The sequence below is a fragment of the Oryzias melastigma genome, linkage group LG5, assembly GCF_002922805.2.
Source record: "Oryzias melastigma strain HK-1 linkage group LG5, ASM292280v2, whole genome shotgun sequence".
NCBI lineage: Eukaryota > Metazoa > Chordata > Actinopteri > Beloniformes > Adrianichthyidae > Oryzias > Oryzias melastigma.
The window spans coordinates 35,845,014-35,865,785 of NC_050516.1; the positions used below are offsets into that span (position 1 = coordinate 35,845,014).

General features: G+C 39.1%; 1 protein-coding gene across 1 annotated transcript; it reads right to left on the reverse strand.

The window, feature by feature from the left end:
• Positions 1-4,568: 4,568 nt before the first annotated feature.
• LOC112144834 (14-3-3 protein beta/alpha-1) lies at positions 4,569-20,294 on the reverse strand. The gene is made up of 7 exons (XM_024269649.1): positions 20,136-20,294; positions 14,533-14,693; positions 14,010-14,150; positions 11,931-12,054; positions 8,868-9,031; positions 8,620-8,715; positions 4,569-6,489 (listed from the first exon to the last, which is right to left on the reverse strand). The coding sequence occupies exons 2-7, from the start codon at positions 14,683-14,685 to the stop codon at positions 6,433-6,435; spliced, it is 735 nt and encodes a 244-aa protein (XP_024125417.1). The 5' UTR covers positions 14,686-14,693; positions 20,136-20,294; the 3' UTR covers positions 4,569-6,432.
• Between the last annotated feature and the right edge of the window lie 478 nt (positions 20,295-20,772).

Sequence of the window (20,772 nt, forward strand, 5' to 3'; positions counted from 1 at the left end):
CCCTACCAGGGGCAAAAGACCCCGGCAGATAAGCTTCCAGGATCAGCTGACATCTCAAATCCCTTCACCACGTTACGTGGTATTTTGATCTATTCTCCCATTTCTGAGTAATTCTCTTAAAACCTGCGCTCTTAACTGCAGCCCCCCCCCCCATGCCCACAAAAACGAGCATGTTCTCACGTGCTGATGTCACAGATTGAGAACCACCCCTTGAAGAGTCTGCTCTGTCTGCCCACCCCCAGTCTAACACCGACACCCAATTTCTCCATGGAGCTAGCGGTGATCAACAAAATCATATTTTTGATAGAGCTGTCAGGCGATTACATTTTTTAATCGCAATTAATCGCATTGACTAGTTAACACACAATTAATCGCAAATTAATATGTGGCTTTTTCTTAGGAAAAAAATGTGTGCTTCGTGGAATTTAGCAGTTCTACATTAATTTCGAAAACAAGAATGACAAAATTAATAGTTTTCATCAGAAATACTTTATTTTGTAACATTGTATTGAGATAAACTTTCTTAACAATAAAAGGCTGTAACATAAAATGCCTAACAAAAGCCCAAGTGCAAGTGAAGGGCATTTTAAATTCAAAACTTCAATCAACGTTCAGTAAAATAAAATACAAAACATAAAAAATAAAATTTCCATAAAACTTTCATGTTCATTTTTTGTCAGGACCAAATCTTTTCCTCCTCTGCTGAACTACAGTAATAAATGAAATAGAGATTTATCATTTCCAATGAACTTTTGTTTTTTAAAACATTAAAGACTGAGAAAAGCGGGATACTCTGTGGATAGTTTGACAGTCTGTTACTGCCGCCGTGTTCTCTGGCTGCAGCTCGATGCAGCGACGTGTCCAGCGGAGCTCACGCCATGAATATGCCGGCAGACAGACCGCTATGCTGGGGTTGGATCACGCTTAAACCTCCAGAACTTTGGGATATTTTGCATATTTCCGCGCGGCGAAAGAGGGACGGACCACACACTCAAAGCTGAGATTTATCTTTTCATCTACAAATAACTGGCGTTGTTTAAACTACATTTAAAACGTCCCCCGGTGAGCTTGCTGTTCGGAACGTCGGGGGTCCGCAGCGCCGGACGCGAGCCGGTACCACCAGACGTGGTACTGGACGCGAACTGGAGCCGGGTTAGGGTGCAGGAGCTCTCCAGGTCCTAGTGCCGGCCGGTTCTAGCTCGCAGCTCGGTGGTTGGAGACCCGCCCGTGATCTAGTGAGAGCAGCCGGTGAGTTGGAGGACGATGAGGGACGCCTGCGCGGTGTGGAAAGACATGTATGAGAAAGTCTGCGATTAATGCGTCAAAAAAATTGTCGGCGTCAAGCACATGTCAGATTAACGCGCAATTAACGCGACAAAACTGACAGCGTTAATTTTTGACCTTTTTTTTTCCTCAAAACTATGGCTGTCTATAATGCCGTCTCTTTTGTTTTCTTCTTGTGTTGTTTCACAACGTGGAGGTGCATTACCCCACCTACTGGTATGGAGTATCAGGGCCGGATCTAGCCAGCCCCCTGTTGGGGGTGCAGACTGAATATCAGGGAGGGCAAGTTTGGAGATACTAAGTGGTTGGGGTGTAAAATCCCCCCAAGCCCCCTAATAAATCCTGTTTTTGGAGTTTTGAACATGAGTGTGTGACATTTTTCATCTGAAAGAGAACAAATGTAATAAGAAATCATTTTGTTTTTGCATTTCTGAGTATTTCTCCTTTTAAATCTCTGTCAATCAAACTGTCACAGACTGTTTGAATTAATGAACCTGCTTTCCATCACAGCAGCTCTGCTGCACTAAACCCTCATCTGTTCCTAGTGTCTAGTTCAGGTTCTGGAGAAGAGAAGATGGAATCTTCACATTGACTGCAGACACGTTTTTATGGTAAGCAGTGTTTTTAACAGAGAATTTTAATTTAGTTTTAGTCTTTTGACTAAAATAAGATTTAGTTTTAGTCGCAATATATTTATGTTGATTCTATTAATTTTAGTATACTAAATTACAGTAGATATTTAGTCAACAAAAATATAGAGTAAAGGTAAAAGTTTTTTTTTTTTTTACTAAATGTGAAAATATGAATAACACAGAGAGATTTTACTAATTTGTAAAACAAAACAAAAAAAAAACATTTTACTTCACTTTGCTTTCAAACTTGAAAATTAATCTTCAACAACTTCAAACATTCAAAGAAAATAAATTAAAATTCCATCCTATTTATAATAAATGTCTGAACACAAAAAAACTTGTATTGAAGAGGTTGTCAAGTGCAACAAAGGCCTAAAAATACTCTCACTAGGGAGTAAGCTGTCCCATCGTGACATTTGCTATTTGGGAGACTGACTGTCACTGCCAGGAGGCGTGTGAACATGTTACATATCAGGGGTCTCCAACTAATTTGGCGAGAGGTCCAGTAACTCCGTCAGCTTGGTAGACCGGGGTCCGAACATGCAAAAACATCCAGACAATAATTCACTTTTCTGTTCTTTTATTTCTGTGTGTTAATCAGAAAAGAACTTCTTAATCTTATTGTCTCAAAAAGTATTTCTGTCATTCATTTTTGCACAAAAATACTTAAATATACATAACTACATTGAAAAGTCAAGATTTGGCATAAACTTGCTTCCCTGTAGTGCAATATGTGTGTTCTTCCCCAAACTTTAACATTCTCCTGTATTTCACTTAAAGTGCAACAGCTAACATGAATGTACCTGAAAAGACATTCATAATTATGGTTCGTAATTGTGCAAAACTTTCTGTTTTACAATCCTTAACAGTAAATAATACTAAATATTGATCACTCAAGTAATAACTGATGAGTGCAAACAACTTTATGAATATAAAGATAACCTGCTAAATAGACTGATCTGAATGTGAGAAATGAGCATGAACACTGGCAGCTAAGCTCTCAAATCTCAGAATGAATCAGTCAGTGATGTTAACAGAGATTCACAACTGGAGGTAGAACATTGTTAATGTGTTCAATGACACTTTGATGAGAGAAGGAAACTTCTCCTTTGGTAGAAAACAAGTCAGGATCCGAGGATTCTCGTGGATCTGCATCTAAAACTTTGTGTTCTTCTGAAAAAACAAACTAACATCCCAACTGTATTAATTTACACAACTGTCAAAATAAAAATGGATTAAATTGACGCTGCGATGTCCATCCATCCATTTTCTTGACCGCTTCTTCCCTTTCGGGGTCGCGGGGCGCCGGAGCCTATCCCGGCCACTGAAGGGCGAAGGCGGGGCAGACCCTGGACAGGTCGCCAGTCTGTCGCAGGGCCTCAATCACACACCCATTCACTCACACAGTCACACTTAGGGGCAATGTTAGAGTCACCAATGAACCTATGAAGCATGTTTTTGGACAGTGGGAGGAAGCCGGAGTCCCCGGTGAAAACCCACGCATGCACGGGGAGAACATGCAAACTCCACACAGAAAGGTCCCAGCCGGGAGTCGAACCGGGGCCTTCTCGCTGTGAGGCGAGAGCGCTAACCACTGCGCCACCGTGCAGCCCGACGCTGCGATGTTATCTTGAAATTTCATGTTTTTTTAAAGTTTCAAAAAGATGTCTTTTGATCACGTCTTACAGTAATGGTTTGACTTTAGCTTGAAAATATGAAGGAGTTTAGTGAAATGTGTCAGGAATAAACAACTTTTGTAAGATGAATATAAATACATCATAATTGATTTGTTTCTGATAAACTGATCATGTGAAAGAAAGAGACTCATTTGAGAACTTGTGCTGGTCTCACTTTTCTTTTTGCTGAGACAATGAAAAGACTAAACTGAGACCTTATTGAGCAACGAGAGACAGAACCATCTAAAAACTAGAAATATAATATTACCTGTGATGATGCTAGTGTGAATGCAGTGAGCTGAATTTGGCTGCTGGAGATGCTGAAACTGATAGATTAAATTACTGAAGCTGATGGCTAGCTAAAATAATAGTTAGATGCCAAATTACCTTAAAAAACTGAAAATAGCCTAGGTTAGCCAAAACAACTAGCATGTAGCTAAAATATTAGCTAAAGTCCCAAATAGCCTAAGTTTGCTAAAACAGCTAGAATTTAGCTGAAATATTAGCTGAATTCCAACATAGCCTGAAACAAAGTTAGTCAAATCAGTTAGCATGTAGCTAAAATATGAGCTAAACTCCCAAATAGCCTAAAAAAGACAGTTAGCTAAAACTGCTAGCATGTTGCTAAAATATGAGCTAAACTCCAAAATAGCCTGAAAAAAACAAAACAAAAAGTTAGCGAAATTAGTTAGTATGTAGCTAAAATGTTAGCTAAACTCCTAAATAGCTTTAAAAAACTTAAGTTAGCTAAAACTGCTAGCATGCAGCTGAAATAATTTAATTCCAAAATACTCTGAAAAACCTTAATTCCAAATCAGTCCATAAAGCTAACAGAATGCCATTATAATTTTCAACTTTACTAAACTGACTCCTTATAATATAAAGTAACAACTAATCGACTAATCGTACAGCTCTCCTGTAAAACATGGACATTTGGTAAACTCCGGTAAAGAAAGATGATATACAGAGCAGGACGGAGGTGGAACTGATAAAATCTTTATTTCATTTTACATCATCTTACATCTTGTCCAGATTATAACATGTAAGGTGAAAGCAGTCTGATTTTTTAAGATACACTAATCTAGTATTACTCTTATAAACTGGGTGGAAGGAGGGTCCTGAAAGGGTTTCATTCATGTGTTTTTTTTACTTTTTCCTGATGTCCTCAAGCTTACTAAAATTCACAACCACGTGCTGGCTAAGCAGAAAACCACCAAAGAAGCAATTATTTGTTACCAATTATGTACTTTGATTTCGGCAGAATACTGACTTGAGAGCCGACCAGGATGGACGCAGGGCCACATGGGATCGCTTCGTTTCTTTGAGATGGAACAAATGTTTTTCTTTCAAGTAAAGGAAAAAGAAACGAGCAGCAGGGATGATTTTTAAAGACGGATTCATGACGACTGTCTGGTTACAGACAGCATTTCTACGACTATAGTGGAATGTCACTGAGCTTTATGAAAATAAATGTTTGACACTGAAGCTTTCCTGACGGTTGAAAAGCTAAAACGATGAGACCGTTTAAATGATGCAACACATGGCAGTATTTTTTTAGTTTTTTTTTTAACAAAAATGAGAATGTAGCAGTGATTGCATGCAAGGCATTTCTGACACGGGCTGCATGAACAAACGGGTCCTACGACCTGGACTGAAGGATGAGCTTTGACTCCTTCACTCTACTGACAACAGAGGCGACTGACGACTTCCTGTACGTTGGCTTCACGATTCACCGTGAAGACGGGGTGCAGGAGGGGAGTGGTTTACTAAATTGTGCCTCATTTTTAGATCGTTTTCCAAAGAGGGACATTTGGAGACGTTACTAAACCAGCTGCTGAGAGCCAAAAAATGAGCGATGGCAAAGAAACAGAAACAGTCACAAAGAACACATCAGCAACTAACCATCAGTTCTAACGGTTTCTCTGCAGAAACCAGATCGATTTACAGCATGTCCTAAAACAAGAAGCTCGTGACCACAGGATGAGGTGCAGCTCCAGTGGCGCCGACAGTCACCTGCACACGACAGCCAAAAAAATACAGTTTCTATGAGGGAAATGCTTGAATAAAGACGGCATGCTTCAGCTCAATGTTCCAGATTTGTTGATGCTTTAAACGACAGATTCCAGCTCACAGAGTTTATGACATTTGTTTGGCAGTGTCACAATAAACCGTACAGCAGGACCCTTCTGTATAAACCTCAGCAGAATCACCGCTATCCAATAAGCCCCGCCTCCCCGATCGTCCGTCTCTCAGCATGACTTGGTGGTGAGGTGGAGAAAAAATTAAGCATCACAGTGTTTGTTGAAAATAAATGGATGGTTTAATAACCTTTTTATTTTGTTTAAAGTAAAAATAAAACCAGTCATGTTTGCCAGAACACTAAAAAGCCAAAAGAGAAAGAAGGAATGGACAACTCTGCATGACCTCACAAGAAAGGCGGGAAAGGGCAGCAAATGAGATGTTAGGAAGGAGAGAGTGAATGCAGTAAAGAAGAGACGGAAAACTAACAAGAATCTGGGATTGAGGCGGTTTTGGTGGTTTGGAGGAGACTCGTTCCTATTGTTGGCCAGACTGCCGGCCGGCTTCATAGAGCCATGATGGAGGAGGAGGAGGAGGAGGAGGAGGAGGAGGAGGAGTGAGGAGGAATGAAAGAAGTGAGGACTTTTTCCTCTTTCAATTTACTTTATTTAACATTTGAAGTTCAAGTACTATTCATGCTGTTGGTTATACAGAAGGGACATGGGAATGAGCAGGTATCTTATGTGTACAAAGAGAAGGAGAAGAAAGAGGAGAAAAACAAGAAGAAGAGGATCGTTGGGGAGTTAACATTGAAGTGCACACTAGTTGTCTCCATCGCCGGTTTCAGGTTCATCTCCCTGGTTTTCTGATGTCCACAGCTGCAGACAGAACCAAACACAACAGAGTTCAGTCACTGAATCCGTGTAGGTTAGCAGTCTAGACCTTTAGAATGTGTCAAAGTCACGGCCCGGGGGCCGGATCCGGCCCTCTGAGTAATCCTATCCGGCCCTCCAGATCATTTTATTCTCATTAATGATCAGATGTTATCTTGTTCTCATTTCTAACTTGTATAATTTTGACAAAATATATTTTTATAGAGAGTAAAATATTGAAAGTTATTTAAGGTTTAAGTTGATTTATTCTGGAATAAAATTCCTGCATTTTTATTATTCATAATTATGGTAAAAAGTTACAGTTTTAAAAATTGACATTCTGATAACTTTTTGGACTATTTTGACATTTATTAATATTTTTTAGGCTATGTTGGAGTTTAGCTAATATTTCAGCTACATGCTAGCTGTTTTGGCTAACCTAAGTTTTTTTCAGATTTTTAGGCTAATTTGGCTTTTAGCTCATATTTTTGCTGCTATCAGCTTCAGCGTTTTCAGCTACCAAATTCAGCTTCCAGCATCACACTGCATTATCACAGGTAACGCTATACATCTAGTTCATTATTATGTTAAGTTAAGGTTTTAGAGTTTTAAAAATGTAGTTTTAGAGTGTTCACTGAATGTTTATCCAGGTACTGATGGCAAGGACCATATTATTTGTCGTTATTTTCACTTCTATACATTTTTTGTGTACACACTGGTAATTATATATTTAGCGTAGTAATTGATCAAATTAGGTTATAAACAGTGTAGACGATAGAAGACAAACGCCACGATAGACACTTGTCTTTCGCCCACATATGTATCGTCATATCGCCGAGCTCTAGTACCAACACATCTCCAGAGGGCAGTTTATCGGGATTACAAAATGTTTTTAATGTCATTCAGGACAGAACACTAAAGAGACTAAGGAGATTTATCTAAATGTAAATTAACACTCTTTTCAAAAACAGAGAACTGCGTAAGTTAGTCACAGTTGTAACTGTTCAGGAGTCAAAAATAGAGACAGTTAAATCGTTTAAATACCTTGATGATGTTAAAGTCAAGGAACACCCTGAGCAATTGGCAAAGAAATTAAGATTGAAAATTGTTTTTTCTCTTTATATGCAAGAAAGTAAGTGGTTGAGGCCACTTTTTAATCAATTTTAGACTATAGAGATTTTATCTACATGAATGCCCCAAATCAAGTATTGAAACTTCTGGATTCTGAATTTCACTGTTTTCTGTGATTCATCACAAACTGGAAGCTTCTCACTCTCTCAAAATCAGTAATAGTGTCTTTGATGAACATCGACACCAATAAAACTGGAGTCATCTGTAGAATTCTGTGTCAACAATAGTAAACATGAACAGCAGTGAAACTATTTAGTGCAAAATTGTTGTAAACAAAAGAAAAATGAAATTATTGAAAGAGATGTTGGGCACAATGGTGCAGCGTACGCCTCGGATCTACCTCCAGAGGAACGTCTCACCAAAGGACGACGTTTTACAGCCTCTTCAGACGAAGATGAAAGATCAATACTTGGTGAGAACCATCGAGAACCAATCGCAGGACTAAATATGGTGATAAATCGCAAAACCGATATTTTAGCACAATCCTAGTCTGAATGTCATCAACACTTGACTGTCCTCAAATTAACAGAAGACAATTCAAAAAGATTTAGAAAAACTATTAAACTGATGATGTTTTTATGTCTCAGTTATGAAACAAAAGCAGGGACGCTTTTCAAAATAAACAAGAATAAAAATGTTCAAAGAAAGGGTTGGAAACTCTAAAGGTATTTGAAAAATTCTCCTTTAAATCTCAACAAAAAAGTCTCATCCAAGTTAAAAGGAAAACAGCTTTGAGGGTTCATATTCTTCCCTCGTGTTTTGTTCCTTTGTCATTCTCAGCCTTTCACTCCATAATAATGGACATCTTTCCATCTTATGCTGTCAGACTCCACATCCACAGCTCCTATACTGCAGTTTTTCCTTTTTAAGTCTATGAATGGACCTAAACAGTCTAATCTACCATCACTCTGTAGGTCTGAAGGTCTCTGTGGTATCAAGGTGAATCTGTAAACCTGACCTTTCATAAATCATCATCATCTTTGTCACTGGAGGATGTATACTCACAGTAAGGTTGTCCCTTAGTAGTTGCATGATCAGTGTACTGTCTTTGTATGAGTCCTCGTTCAAAGTGTCAAGCTCTGCAATTGCCTCATCAAAAGCCTGCAAGACAACAAGCAACGTCAACATTTCTGTTCATCCGCCTATAATGCACAACAAACTTCTTAATTTACACAAATTCAACATCTTTACTCAGAAAAACCTGAACCTGAGGATCGTGTCGGCCTACGTTTGCACGAGTCTCCATGACGCACCTGCTTGGCCAGAGAGCACGCCTGCTCTGGCGAGTTGAGGATTTCATAATAGAAGACGGAGAAGTTGAGGGCCAGGCCCAGCCGGATGGGGTGTGTTGGCTGCATGTCCTTCTTGCTGATGTCAAAGGCATCCTGGTAGGCCTGCTGAGAGTTCTCCACAGTGTCTGCACAACAAAACCGGGAGCTGTTACCGTCACTGGGCTGCAGTTTTCTGTTTCACCGCTCACATCCAAAACTTCATGAGTCATTACAGTTCATGTTTTCTGTGGCATGCAGAGAATGTCCTCCAGCGTGAGAAGTATGACGGTTATAGAAACATCCAGGTGCTGGAATGACCCTTTCACTCACACAGGTAGATAAGACAGATAAAGACTACATGGCTTAAGGTGTGTCGGGTTAAAGTCTCCCATGACCGTTTCTTTATTTAAAAAAAAAAAAGCCTCCTCTGAGGGGGCGTGGCTTTTGGACCTGACCCAAGTAGCCCCACCCATTACATTTTTAAAAACCAGTTGGTTAGGTAGGCAACATTAAATAACTGAAAAAGTCTCTGAATTATTTCAAGATGAGTTTAAACTATTAGAGTCAAAGAGAATAAAAGGATAAAGACGTTTCCCTACGAGCATCAAAGTCCTGCAGACGGAGACACAAACATTTCTACATTTCTCTTCTTTCTTGAATGTTCACACAAATAAATCGCCCAAAGTGCCTGTTGGCATGGCAACCAGCCAGAGGATTTGGAAGATTGTACATGCACAGCCACATGAAGTTGAACAGTTATCAGCTATTTACGCTTCAAAATGACTGAATTCATGGTTTTATTCCTGACTTCACACTATATAACAGTTCCTTTTATATACATTAGCTACATTTTCAACCAGAGATTCCCTTCAGTATCAAACTCATGCAGCCGATAAAGCAAAATACAGGGCAGAAGCTTAAATATCAAAAACACATTAGTGCTTAAAAAATAATTTTAATTATTTAACTACGGTGCCTTGAAAAGTATTCACTCTCTTAACTTTTTACCCGTTTTGTTATATTAACGTCTTTAATTCAATGTTTTATTAAAGTGAATTTTCCAAGTGAAAAAACGTTACTGATCCCACAAAGAGAAATGATCTTGTGACTACAGCTCTTAAAAACAGAAAACACTGAAAATACACTAAAAAAGGTTTAAGAATAATTATTGTTCAGTGTCTGACATCTTGTAGAGTCAAATAGCTAACATGAAAAATGTGAAGAAAAGATGGACAACATAATAGCAAAAAAAGAAAAACATTTACAGATTCTCTCCAGAGTATCATGGAAAAGTGTTTCATTGAGTTATAGAAATCAATACAAATTAAACTTTCATAGAATATAGATTCAAGGTCCACTGCTTTACTCATTTCTAGTATCCATTTATTTTATTTATGAATTTAGTTCCAGCTCATAAAATTCACAAAAATGTAAATACTCTGGAGAAATCCTCTCAATTTTTCAGGATACGAGTGTTTTAGAGCTGCCTCGATTTGTCCCGACTATGTTACCTATTAACCCTTTAACACTGAACGTGACGCCGGCGACAGAAGAGAAAGAACGGCCTCCTGTGACCAAAAACACCCGTAGATATTTTACATTTTATGCACAAGCGTAAAACTACGCTGTGCGCCCTCTAATGCCACCTTCAGGTACTGCTGTGTATAAAAGATTTCCACATACACAACATGGATTCTGGTGCATTGCATCTTGAATAAACCACATATATATTCATATTTTAAAAGGTAAGACAAGCAAGGCATACCAGAATCTACAACTTTAAATCCCTAACGCCATCTCCTGCGGTACCAACCCCGCCCCCCTCTCTGGAGGCCGGACACAACAGCGGCTTTCTCCCACCGCACAGAAAGTGGTCAAAGTGGGTCACAGAGAGACGCTGCAGCGGATGTCGTTCACAGCGTGTCTGAATGGTCTCAGAGATGTTTATCGACGCTTTTGTAGAACTCTTTAAAATAAATAAACCTGATCCCTCATCATCCATGTGTTTCATAAGGAGGGAGAGAAAACTTGACGCTTGCTCCTCCCACAGGCGGCGGGAGCGTCAGCTTCATAAACGCCCTTTTTGACACGCGTCCAGCACTGACTTTGACACATAATGAAACAAACATGGTGGGAGCATGAATTGCATTTGCTGTGAATGTATAATTGATTTAAGTGTGCTGGTAATCCATACGGATCATGGATCAACAGGACGATGTGACGAGATCAAACAAATCCAACGTGACTTGGAGCAGCGACTGCTGCAGAAGTCGGGTAGGAGGGGAGTAGGTCTGCACATTCACCTTTTTCTGTTATTTGCCCCATTTATTGTTTGCTTCACAAAAAATGAAACATTTTCCAATTTGTTTCTCTAAATTATATATGTAAATCATTTAGAGTTTAGCTTTGATTTCAGGTTAACAATTTTTTAATAATTTAGTTTACAGAGGAATTTTAGGCTATTTTGGAGTTTAACTAGTATTTAAGAAACGAGCTAGCTTTTTTGCGAATTTGGCATCTACTGCAGTTTTTTTTAGATAATTTCAGGTTTAGTTCATATTTAAAGTAAGAAAATCTTTTTGCAAAACTGGCATGTATAAGGGATTTTTTAAAGCAATTCTATTACAAATGTTTCAGTAATTTAGGTCAACTTTAGCTCTCTTTCATTGTTCTTTTGTGAAATTTCCAGTCTTACCAAATTTAACATTTTGCAAATATCTTTTGGATTTTCAGCAAATCTCTTCACCAAATAAAGTCAATTGCGCCACTATTTTCAGCAAAAAGCTTCAGCATTTTGCTGAAGCTTCAGTGTGAAAGCATAAAGCATTCACACCAGCATTATCGCAGGTAATGCCACTTTTCTACTTCCAAGTTGTGAGGAACCAACACACAAAAGACACCATGGAAGGTGAATACTTTTGCAAGGCACTGTATAAATTTAAGGTTTAAGATGAGAGACTTAAAAAGCATTAGATAAAATTAAAATAGACTGCGACTTAAAAAGCCACACAAAACTGAATGTATTGTGTTTGAAGGAATCCTTACCCTTTTTAGAGTCTCCAGAAGCCACCTCTGACAGGTATCTGAAGTAATCTCCTTTCATTTTGAGGTAGAACACCTTGCTCTCTGCCTGAGACGCATTGGGAATGAGGAATTTGTCAAGCAGGTTCTGAAACAGACAAACAGCCAGAAAGTTTTACAACCAGAGAAGGACAAATGCCTGTCAATATAATGTGGCTGATGGCACAGGTCTTTGGTAGCATCAGGATGGTAAGACAACAGGCACAGAATGTCATAATTATGCCTGATAAAATTATCTTACCTTATGAGCTGTACAAATAAATATGGCAAACAGGAGGCGTTTGATAGAAGGATAAGAATAACAAACTCTTAAAATAATTTGAGGCAAAAACAGGACTCTTCCAAAAATCTGACTTTTTAAAAAAAAAAATTTTAAGATAGCTTCCCTAACCTTCCTCTCAAACCCTTTGTCATCTTAGCCCAAAATGTGTACATTCTGAATGGTTATTGTTTAAATCAGTGATCTCCAATTCTCTGGGCCTGAACGGTCTGTGGATCGCCGGGCACCTTATTTTTTAATGTAAAGGAAGTTTTATTTTGTTGAGCTACTGGACTCTCCTCCACATCAGTCTGTGACTCACTCTTGACTCATATCAAGTCTATATTTACTTGATCTCATGTCTATCATAGATTTGTTACCTTCTTCAAGCGGCTGCTCCGACCGCTACATTGAAACCACTAAGCTAACACATCAAAACCTTGAAATAGAGATGTAGTCTCAATGGGATTTCCTGGTAAAATAAAGGAAAGAAACAAACGTCTTTGGAAAGTTTCTTTGCACAGAAAAAAGCCAAAGAGGAAACGGAGGAAGAAAATAAATCTGCATTTAGAACTACAAAAACTAGGAGTCCTACATGAAATAAGGAATTAAGGTGAAAGTTATGTCCGGTCCGAATATATGCACAACAGTTTAATAAAGTTTAACATAATATAATGATATTTAGAAAATACTAGTTTGATGACTGTTCTATCAACCTTTTCTGTTGCAGTTATCCATCTGATCTTCAAAGTCACATGACACTAACGTTTGGGTCTTGTATTTAGCGAATAAAAGTAAAGCAAAGATCTATATCCCATTTTAGTGGGTCGTGCAAAAGACTGGTCCTGTCATAGTCCAACGGCAAGGGCACCCCCTGCTGGAGAGGAGGCCAAATCCCTGTGGGCTACATGCACGACCTGCTTCCGCATTCAGCCTTTGAATGTTCAGTCATTTCCGGTTGGAGCCGTGGGCTGTTGTTAATGCGGAAATAACGGAGTATTTGGACTTTAAGAGATGTCTTTTGGTGCCAACAAGAGTCACTATAAATGATGTTAGGCACATTGTTTATTTTTCTAGTAAAATATCCCAAAAGAAAAATGCAAAAAGATTTAAAATTGTATTTGTCGTCCCACATAGCACACCTCGAATGTAACTTGCTAATGCTAGTGTTTTTAGCTACATGCTAGCTGTTTTGGCTAACCTAAGTTTTTTTTTTTTTTTTCGTTTAAGGCTAATTTAGCATATAGCTAATATTTTATCTGGTTTTCAGCTTCAGTGTTTTTAGCTATTAATTTCAGCTTTGTCAGCGGCCACATTCAGCTTCCAGCATTCACAGTAGCATTATCGCAGATAATGCTATATATCTAGTTCATAATTATGTTAAAAAGTTACAGTTTTAAACTTTAAAAAATGTTGTTTTAGTTTGTTTAATAAATGTTCAGGCCCACAACCTACAGTTTGTTTTGGATTTTGGCCCCTCGTGTGATTGACTTTGACACCTCTATTCTAGACTAAAAGAACAAGAGGAACAAATGTGATTAGTTAACCGGGAGAAATTAAATCTGTTTATAGCTGTAGCAACACTATCAATGTCTCCAAATGTGCTCATTTTTTATTGCCATGATGGATAAAAAAAAGAAAAAAACCCTTCTGTCTTTGTCATCTCTGTCAAAAACCCTCTCTCCACCACCACCACCCACATCCTTTTTCTTCTGCCACAGTTCCATCCTCTGATCCATCCTCTCCTCTTCTGCCTGACGACCATTCCCAAACCTGGTCCTTACCAGCACGTCATGGCAGATTTCTTGGAGTTCAGCCTCAATCTTCACACGGTAATCACTGGCCATCTGCCGCTTTTTCTCGTTTCCTTCTGTCTTCTGCTCAATGCTGGAGATGACACGCCAGGATGAACGGCGCGCACCCACCTAAAGAAATCAAGAATGACAGCCAAAAACACCTGAAATTAGAAGGCAGACGTGCACACAAAGGTGCTAAAAACAAGTCATTAACTGTTTTTCCTTTAAAGTGTTACTTGGAACCTGGATGAATGAGTATCTACAGAGACGAGATAAACTCTTACATCACAATGCAACATAAGAACTCCTGGATAGTAAAAATGTACAATTATTACTCCAAAAAGTCAATATTAAACATACCTAAAAATCTTTTAACCATAAATTAGTCATTAGCAATATTCCCCTTATCTGGGTTCACCTCGACTTTTAGAAATGTGAAGACCAAAATGACCGTAACACTAGAACACTAACATCTCATCAGTGTCGGAAACAAACCCAAAGGCTGCCATACCACATTCTTGTAGGCAACAGACAGAAGGTTGCGCTCCTCGTTGCTGAGCTCCAAACCCTGCTCCGTCACAGCCTTCATGGCAGCCGCCATGTCGTCGTAGCGCTCGGCCTGCTCCGCCAGCTTTGCTTTCTGCACCAGATCATTCTTATCCATCTTTAAGGCTGCAACATAAAAAAGGTTGACATAGGATTATGTTTACAGGAAAACAGATCAAACTTAAGAACAAAGTTCTGGACAATTTTTTTTTCAACATATGATAAGCAATGATGAAATATAGACAGATACAGCTGTTGAATAGCCAAATATCATAACCCATAATCCATTTTGGAAATCTGCAAAATCCCTCTTGGGGTAACAGGGTTACTGGAGCCTATCTTAGCCATGTGGTTGTTTTATTTATTTATTTATTTTCAGGGCAAATATTGTTTACTAGTACCAAGAAAGATTATAACAGATATTTGGAGCCAGTATTTATTTGCCGTACAAGTATAAATAATTGGCGTATAAACACAAACAATTAGCTTTATTAAAAAATAATAATAAAAAAAGCTAATTGTTCCTAGAATGGCAGAGAGTAATGGGCTCAGCAGCACATTTTTAGTTAGTTTTTTTAAGTTTAATATACAGATTCCTTAAAGTTAATAAAACTTTAACAGAAATTAAATGACTTGGTGAAAAGCTTAAAAAAGACAGGGCGTTTCTTGGTCCAGTAGTATGTTGTTTAAGGCCAAATAAAAATGTAAATACATAAATAGCTCCCCGGAGGTTTATTAAGTAAGCAAAGTTGAGTACAATTTGAGAAAATGTGACTGTTAAAATTGTTAGGCAGCATGAGATTATGGTCCAAAAAGCAAAAGTTGTTTCACATCTTCTCCAACCAAACTGCTTCTCTAGGGCTAAAGGTGCAATCACTTGTGTTGACTGATGAAGATGGTGCATACATTGCTTTATTCTCAGCGCAGAGAGGACAGTCATTCATCTTTTAACACATGATTAACAGCATCAAGGTATTTGCGTTAAAAGTGGCGTCCCTAGTTGCTTGTAGCGTGGCATGTAGAGGATTGAGGATTCAGATCATGCAGAACAATGGTGGAGACAGCGGCGTCACTTGAGCCACGATAAACAGTTTCTTATCGACCTGTCAGGTTCAAAAAGGTCGACCCCGATAGAGGTCAAAATAAAAAATATTGATAATCAGTCAACCCCTATCATGACAATCCATGAAACCAATGAACTGATATACATTTCAGCAGCATTGAACCAGGCTTTAAGAGCAATCATGAGGAAGGCAATTCAATACCAACCACTGAAACAAAGGTCAGAAACTAAAAATTAAGGCATCTCTGAAAGAAGGAATTTTTACTGACAGAGAGAGATGCAATGAAAAAGCAAGTGTCCAAGAGATGTATACAGTCAAATGTGCGTGGCTTGAGCACAAGAAACAGCCAAATACAGGCTCTTGGCCTTGACCAGCTGTCTGAAAAGGTACACAAGAAAAAATAGCCTGACGGATAAACAGGCCTTTCACATCTCACCCTGTAAAAGTGTGCACTCGGTAGTAGAGGAAAAACAGCAGAGCAGATCCACCACGACTGAGGAAGCAGCACATAATGCTACACTGGTCTGTGTGTTAAAGTGGCCACTTCAATGAAAAGTCTATATACTGGCATAAATGCATGTTTGAGCTTCTCGCGTTCAGGCTTTGCTCGTTTTTAAGTCCATTTTCAGGTTCTATGTACAAAACGGGCAGCCAGTTGAACCATCCGTCTTCTTACGCTCATTCAGAACCAGGTTGTGAGGGCAGCAAGCTAAGAAAAAAAAGCCCAGACGTCCCTCTCCCCAACCACTTCCTCCAGCTCCCCTGAAGGAACCCTGAGGCATTCCCAAGCTAGCCAAGAGATATAGTCTCTCCACCGTGTCCTGGGTCTTCAACGGGGCCTCCGTCCAGTGGGACATGCCCAGAACACCTCTCCAGGGAGGCATCCAGGAGGTATCTGGACCAGATGCCCGAGCCACCTAAACTGGGTCCTCTGGATGTGGAGGAGAAGCGGCTCTACTCTTCCAGTTGAACTAGCAGCAGTCAACTGAACTTTGACCAACCAGGGTCTCCGACTTGGTAGTGACTTAAGCCCCAACCGTTTGTAAATAGTCTGATCCTGGGGAACAAACTAATAAATGCAGTTTGTGCCCAGCCAAAGTTATATGACAGCAAGTCTTTCATATATCGGAATAGAGCTGTCAAAGAAAAAACCTGGAACAAGATTTGCACCAAGCCTCTTCCAACTGTAGGTTTATTTGTCCATTAACCTTTATTTAACCAGGAAGTCCCATTGAGATTAAGAAATCTCTTTTACAAGAGAGTCCTGGCCAGAAGGCAACAAAAAAACCCAAATGATTTACAGTTAGAAAATAAAAAGAACAGTTGCAAATGTGGGTAGGTGCATGTGCTGGTATCAGGTAGCATCAGTCCAGTGTGAACACTAAATGCTAAAAGTGCTTTCAATACCCATGTTCAGAACATTTTTGAACATTCGACAAATGTCCAGTGTGAATGTAACATAACAGTAATTAATGGTTTTTGGCTCATGTCCCAGAGAGGAGCTCAACAACTTCCTTAAACACAATCCAGTGACTACCTGTGGCAAACATCCCAAAAAACTACCTATGACATGATACACCTGTAGTGACTAAAGAAACTTCCTCAACTCCATGAGCAGCTTTGCAGAACTTGATGCTCTGTTGTTCAGAGACGGGACTCCTGGAAGGTTAACTGAAGGTTGAACAATCCTGATGCAGCAGGATCCCTTCACAAAGTGCAGTCCCATTCAACTACTGGCCAATAACATGTCTCTCCACAACATGGAAGCTAATGTCATACCCTATCACAACCGAGATAACTAGGCAAATGGATCAAGCACTGAAAGGGAAACGTAGAGATACCAGAGGAGACAAAAATCAACTTTTGGCTGACAGAACAGTCACTCTAGACCAGGGATGGGCAACTCCAGGCATCGAGGGCTGCATTCCTGCATGTTTTCCAACATGCTCTGCTCTGGCATGTCCAAAATGCCTGGACGCACCTGAACCAGGTAATCAGTCATGAGTAGGGCTTTATGGAGAGAAAATAGACTCACTCCAATTTGTGCGTGCGTAATTCTTGATTTGTACGAAATTTAGGATTTGTGCAAGAGCAATTCTTGATATGTGCATTACTTTGGATCCGTGTGTGCGTAATTCTTGATCTATAACTCATATAATACATTTTGTGCATAAGTAAAACAATTACAAAATAAAAAAAAAAATACTAAATACCATTTACACATGGGCAAATTAAAATTAAAACAGCTTGAAACTACTTACACACACAAATCTTTAAAAATGAAGCACAAATCACCTCTCATGCACACAAATTCATGTCACAATGAAAAGGATCTATAGGGGCATAAAGTCATTTGATTCATAGTTTCATGTATTTATAGTCTAAATTAGTGCTGGGTGATATAGAAAAAAATTATATCACGATATAAAATATTTTATATCACGATAATGATGTATATCATAATATATGACAAAGCATATTTTCAGCTATTCTCTGAAAAAATGTAATAGTTTAATTTTCTGACTATTTTATATAATAGATAACTAAATAGTCATAATTGAGAAACAAGCATTTTAGTGGAGCAAAATAAACTCAAATGAAAACAGATGTGGCTGATAACCAGCAATCTTCATATTTGTTCCAAAAATCAAAGGTATTTAAACTGAATTAGTAAAAGAAAAAAAAAACGTTATGAAAGACATTTTTAAAGTTAACGACAGTTTCAGGTTTCTAAGTAGAAAAACACATTTTTGCACAAAATTCTGCTAGAAATACGTCAATTGTGCCAACTATTGAAGAGTTATAACCAAAACAATATAAACACTTCAGCTAAAGCACTTTTTTTTTCAGAACTTGAGTCAGTGAGCAGAACTTCTGTCTCGCTTTTTGAACAGACAAGGAAGTTCTCACTAGTCTTACTTTGAAAACAGGAAGCTTCACTGACATTTTATTTTGAAGATTTGTTTACTTCTGGTGACAGTCGGGCAGCACATTCGGCTTTAAAATCCAACATTATTCTGTATTCCAGAGCAATAAATATTTTATAAAAATTACAAATCAGCGATCTTGGACACCGCAAATGTTTGGACACTTTTCTATCGCCATAGGATAAGAATCGTCATATCGCCTAACCCAAGTCTGAATAACACTCAATGTAACCTAAAGTTTCCTTGTTTTTATCATTATTATTCAACTGCTGTTTTATATTTGTTTATGCCACTGAGCTAAATTTCCCACTCGGGATCAATAAAGTTGTGACAATAAAAACTGTTTTAAGTTTAGACTTTATGGCAGCTTGCTAGTAAGTAATCAAATTAGGGTCTGTTAATTATGATGTTTTCTGGAGAAAAAAAATAAATGTCTAAAACGAAAAGTCTTTCATTTGTGCACAGGAACGGATTCTAGTAAGAAAAATATGCAGCTTTTAATGAAACACAGTAAATGTTGCCATAGTGAATCGATGTGGATATGAAGAACCGCCTCCCAACACGTCTGATGTAGCGTTGTAAAAATGTAGTGAGCTATCAAGGTATCAAAACCGCGAATATGCAGCAGGGTTGAGAGCCTTTCAAGAGACGATCTTTGGCAGGGCCCGGACATTTTAGTTTCAAACACAATCAGCCAACGAGACACGCACAGTGATTTGTATCGATATGATGTGTGTGCTTTCAGACAACTACGCCCTCCTTATTATATTTCCCTTCGGAATTTTAAGATGGAGCGGTAGATTACCGTCAGCTAGCTCGACGGCTAAACTGCACAGCCGAGCTCTCGCGGATAGCTTAGCTGTTAGCAAGACTTGACCCAATTTAATCTGCTCGGCGAGCCTTAGGTCAAAAATGCACACGAGCAACGCTAGCATTTCACTGCCCGCATCACTAAAACATGTGTAGTTTTCAAATGAAACTTGCGTCTTCAATTAAAGACGTATTTTTATTTAGAAACGCAGTTAGCTTTCCATGACGTTCCATTACGCCACGGCGCTGGTAGGGCTTCGATAAAACCACAATCATCAGCTATCCAGGCTTCATGCATGTTAGTGGTCACGCACAGCCTCCATTCGATGACTGATCTGAGTTACTACGTTCCAGAACATGCTAGGTATCCGCAGCTACATGGCTAAAGTGTTTCCTCGACGGCCGGGGCTTGATCGCTGTTGTCAAAATGGCCCAGCCTGAGTAATGCTTCACCCTCCCTACATGGACACGCGCGGTGAACGTGTAGGAAGGGAGTAGTCTCTGTACCTAAAACAAGCGTATAGCTGCTTAATTTGGACGTCAAATTAACCCACAGAACCCAATTGCGTGTCTTTGCTTTTTAATTTCAAGAAAATGCATATATTTTTTTATTTAATTACATCGTTGGCCTATTTTTCGCAACCAACATCCAACCGCAGTGGAGCCTTCTGCGGTTGAGGTAGGCTAAGAGACTCGTGGCCAGATAGCTATTTCAACGAGGTAGCCGATATGAACCAACGAAAAAAATGTTATGCGGATGAACTCACATGTTAACGTGCACTGGTGATCCCGAATTTATTCTCTGATTGATTAAAGTTCTTCGAGCCGTCCTCCGCTCTCTGGGTCCTCAGGGCAGTACCACTTCCGCCTGTTTTGATACTTCCGCTTCCTCTAAAACCCTCCTTTCACCCTCCCCTCCCCGCAGTTTCCACAGCAACCCTGCCAGGGGGTTTCTTAATGACCTTGCAAGGGGCTTTGACGTCAGGAGGATCATGGCAACCGCTTAAAGATGACGTGCAACAGTCTCCGTGGAAACTGGCCTGATGAGGCCGCCTCTTTCACATTTTAGATTCATCAGGACACTAATGCAGCTCTGTCTAAACTCAACAGACATACAATACTCTCAATACGTCAGGAATATTTTCAAAAACTGGATTTTGCTTGTACACATTGTAATGTCAAATGTTTTACTCCTCAAGTGTTCATGGTAGAGAGTTACTTTTGTATTGGGGAAAGACAAAAGTATTTTATGTTTTTTCCACATAATGGTATCACTGTGTTCACGTGTGTCGTACTTATTGGGGTAAAAACAAAAAAAATTCTAATATAATTTTAAACATTTTCAATGTGGCTTCAATGTCAACATTCTGTGGGGATAATTTGACCAGCACGTCATTCCAATTT

Excerpts from the sequence above, each read along its gene's own strand:
- LOC112144834 (XM_024269649.1), bottom strand. The coding sequence starts at position 14,685 with ATGGATAAGAATGATCTGGTGCAGAAAGCAAAGCTGGCGGAGCAGGCC. Across the intron at positions 9,032-11,930 it reads TTCTGGAGACTCTAAAAAGG|ACACTGTGGAGAACTCTCAG; the intron begins GTAAGGATTCCT and ends TTTGTTGTGCAG. Across the intron at positions 6,490-8,619 it reads TACTAAGGGACAACCTTACT|CTGTGGACATCAGAAAACCA; the intron begins GTGAGTATACAT and ends TTCTGTCTGCAG.